Raw genomic sequence first — 3,048 nt, forward strand, 5'->3', positions numbered from 1 at the left:
ACTCTGGTATGATCAACTAGAAGAATAAATTCCCTGTTAAGCAGCCAAACTCCGATTGCCAACGTAACCAGTTCCTTAATATCACAACTATTCAACGTTCACAGTCAGCATATATTTTCCTACTTGCCATTTCTAATGGCCAGGTACCACCATTTTTCCCTTTCCAATGCTTCTTACAATGCCATTTTCAAATTTTGGAAGATATTAAGATCAAACATTATGTTGTTTGTTCATTTCACTCCGATTCACAGAAGTTTAGGGCTGGAAGGGAGCTCGTGAGAACATGGGGTCCAGCCCCCCTACTTGGCAGGAAAGACTGCTGGGGTCAAATAGCCCCAGCAAGGCGTGCGTCCAGTCTCCTTTTGAAGATCTCCAGGGTCGGTGCCTGCACCACCACTGCTGGGAGTCTATTCCAGAGTCTGGCCACACGAACCATGAAGACGTTTTTCCTTATATCCAGCCTGAAACTTCCTTCTAGGATTTTATGACCATTGCTCCTGGTTTGAAGCACTCAGTGCTTCATAATTTGCCTATGCAATTAAATAATGGTTTATAGATCCACGTAACATTTAAATGATTCTATTCTGTACCAGAACACCATAGCGCTCATACAGGTGCTGTTCTGATCACTGACCAGAGGTTTAGGGTTTTCATGCAAGACAAAGCCGTCCAACCCGAGACCTGTGAGGGGTTACGTTGCAGCCCCTAGTGCTCCTGCCTGCCCACCGCTCCCCATACTGCTCTGGCTGCAATAGCAGCTGGAGTCTCCAGGCTCTCCCCCACTCCTCTGCCTTAGGCTTCCTGTCCCCGCCCCAGGGGGTAGGGCAACACAGTACTGGGAGCTGAGGATGAGCCTAGGGCTATGTGGGTGTGCAGTGCAGAGGTTGGGGCGGTGCAGTGGAGGGGGAAGGGCAGGAGGTGGTTCAGCAATGGGGCATCCACCAAGGGCAACTGTGCACAGACCCTCTCTCCCACACCGTACCATGCAGTGTGCAGCCCAAGGGGGCCAAGAGCCTGCAGACTCCATTGATGCAGTCCATGGGCAATTTGGCCCCTAGCTGCTTAGAAGTTGGACAGCCCTGGTATAAAAAAAAATGGAGATACGTAGGGAGGTGAACCTGGTGGCATCGAACTATCGTGCAGCTTACAATATTTACCTCTTACATCCCCCTATGGTTGAAAACAATACAGGCCAATATTAGTATCAGAAAATTCAAATCTAGCTTATTTTTACAACTGTTAAAAGGAGAAGTGATTGCTATCTAGAAGAACAACAAAAAAGCAATAGAAACATTGGTGAAACTGGATCACTGGTCAATAATTAAGGCCACAGCAAAGAACATGCACAAAGTTGAACAGCCTAAAGTTCAGTTGATAGGGGGGAACAAAGGAAAAAATTATTAATACTTACAAGGTAAAATGTTTTTGTATCTATTCTTGTTTTTGTTTTCTTGCCGTTGACCCTCTTTACGACTATACAGTAGCTTGCATTCTTGCTGCTGCAGAGTCTACATGAAAAAACAGCACAAACAACTGGTTTCAAAGGTGTGCTACATTGTGTTTGGCAAAACTGACCACCCAGCACAGTGGCTCACTCAACGTTTGATCTTCATACTAGAATGCTGACGGAACAAGGTCTCATTATTTTTCTGCTGCAGTCGAGTTGGTTAAATAAGAGGCTGTTTCAAAGAAATCAGCATGTTGAATAAGGAGATACAGGAAAGCAAAATGACTACGCACATGCACTCACACAATCACGGAGGTAAGAGTTTCTCTTTAATCCAAATAAAAGTTGCATCAGTAAGTTGCCAGACCACTATTTGGAGAAGCATTTACCCGTCTCTGCAGGTTGATACCTTTGTTTTTTAAATATAAATTTAACTTTCTCCTGTGGAAAACTGTGTAAGGGACCAGCTTTTGAAAGCTGGAACAAAAGGAGTTTTTTGTGTAGAAATCCTTGGGCCTAAATGGTAACCAGAACAACAAACCAACCACAACACCCAAGCTAATGCCTAAAAGCTCTCATCACTGCACTGTTCAGCACTTGCGAGAATTCAAAAATAATGTCAGCGTTTTGCTCACCTCGGGCACAAAGAGGTGGCCCAGGCAACGACAGATTGTCATTGCTACTCTAAGAAGGAAAATGAAAGCAAGTAGACTGGACCACGAAATGTGAACAGACAGCAAGCAAGAGCCATCGATCTCTGGAGGTGGCTGAAAGCCTCCTACTAAGTCTCAAAACCAAACACAAAGATACTTAATCATATTTCTCCCAGCTGCTGAGTCACAGGAAGAGAGGAGGGAAAATTTCTACTTAGCCTGGCACTGTCTCCAATGCTGCTTCTAAATAACAACTCTGGTAATCTTTTGAGCATATGTCTATAAAAGGATAATGGCGTATTTGTGATTTGGGCTTCTCTACACAGTCTGAACCAGATACCTGGGGATCTGATTTGGCCTGAATTCCTGCCTTCAGGTGAGCAGGTATGTAGCAATGCCCGAGTCCCAGAGGCAAGTTCCCCCAGATTATACTGCAATGCCACAACACGAACAGCAAGAGAGGATTCTTCCAACTGCCAAGCAAATCCTAAGCAGCAAGGGAAGAGGAGGGAACACAGAGGGGGAAAAATACAGCAGATTCAATATACGCATTGTAGACTAAAAAAAAACCATAGCAGAGTGTGAGAACAAGCTGCTCAGACAATTAGAAGCAGAATATTGAGAAGAAAAGGATATTCCAACCCTTGTCACAAACTATTCCCTCGCATCCGTGCTATGCTAGAGTGAGAATAATCAAGGCAGACATGTCCCACACTGGGCGAGACAGAAAAATTAGCACCAGGGAAAACAACAGGACTTCAACTGTTAATTTCTATCTCCCTTTCAAATGTTAATTAAGCTTCCTCACACCCTTGAGAAGCGAGGCAAGTATTTATCATCCTCTTCGTTAGATGTGGCAAGAGTGCCTCCGACCAGCGAGCAGAAGGATGGATACGGACTTGAAGCATTAGCTGGCTTCAATCCCACCCCTGCTACAAGCTTCCTGCT

General features: G+C 44.8%; 1 protein-coding gene across 1 annotated transcript in view; it reads right to left on the reverse strand.

Annotated features, from left to right (window-relative positions):
- Positions 1-3,048, reverse strand: part of PTPN11 (protein tyrosine phosphatase, non-receptor type 11) — a 36,216-nt gene that overhangs the window by 17,323 nt on the left and 15,845 nt on the right. Inside the window, 2 exon segments of the mRNA XM_025198708.1 lie at positions 1-16; positions 1,412-1,508. The exon segment at positions 1-16 is cut by the window's left edge and continues 25 nt beyond it. Coding sequence (XP_025054493.1) covers positions 1-16; positions 1,412-1,508 — 113 coding nt within the window.

This window comes from Alligator sinensis, unplaced genomic scaffold (genome assembly GCF_000455745.1).
Source record: "Alligator sinensis unplaced genomic scaffold, ASM45574v1 scaffold628_2, whole genome shotgun sequence".
Lineage (NCBI taxonomy): Eukaryota > Metazoa > Chordata > Crocodylia > Alligatoridae > Alligator > Alligator sinensis.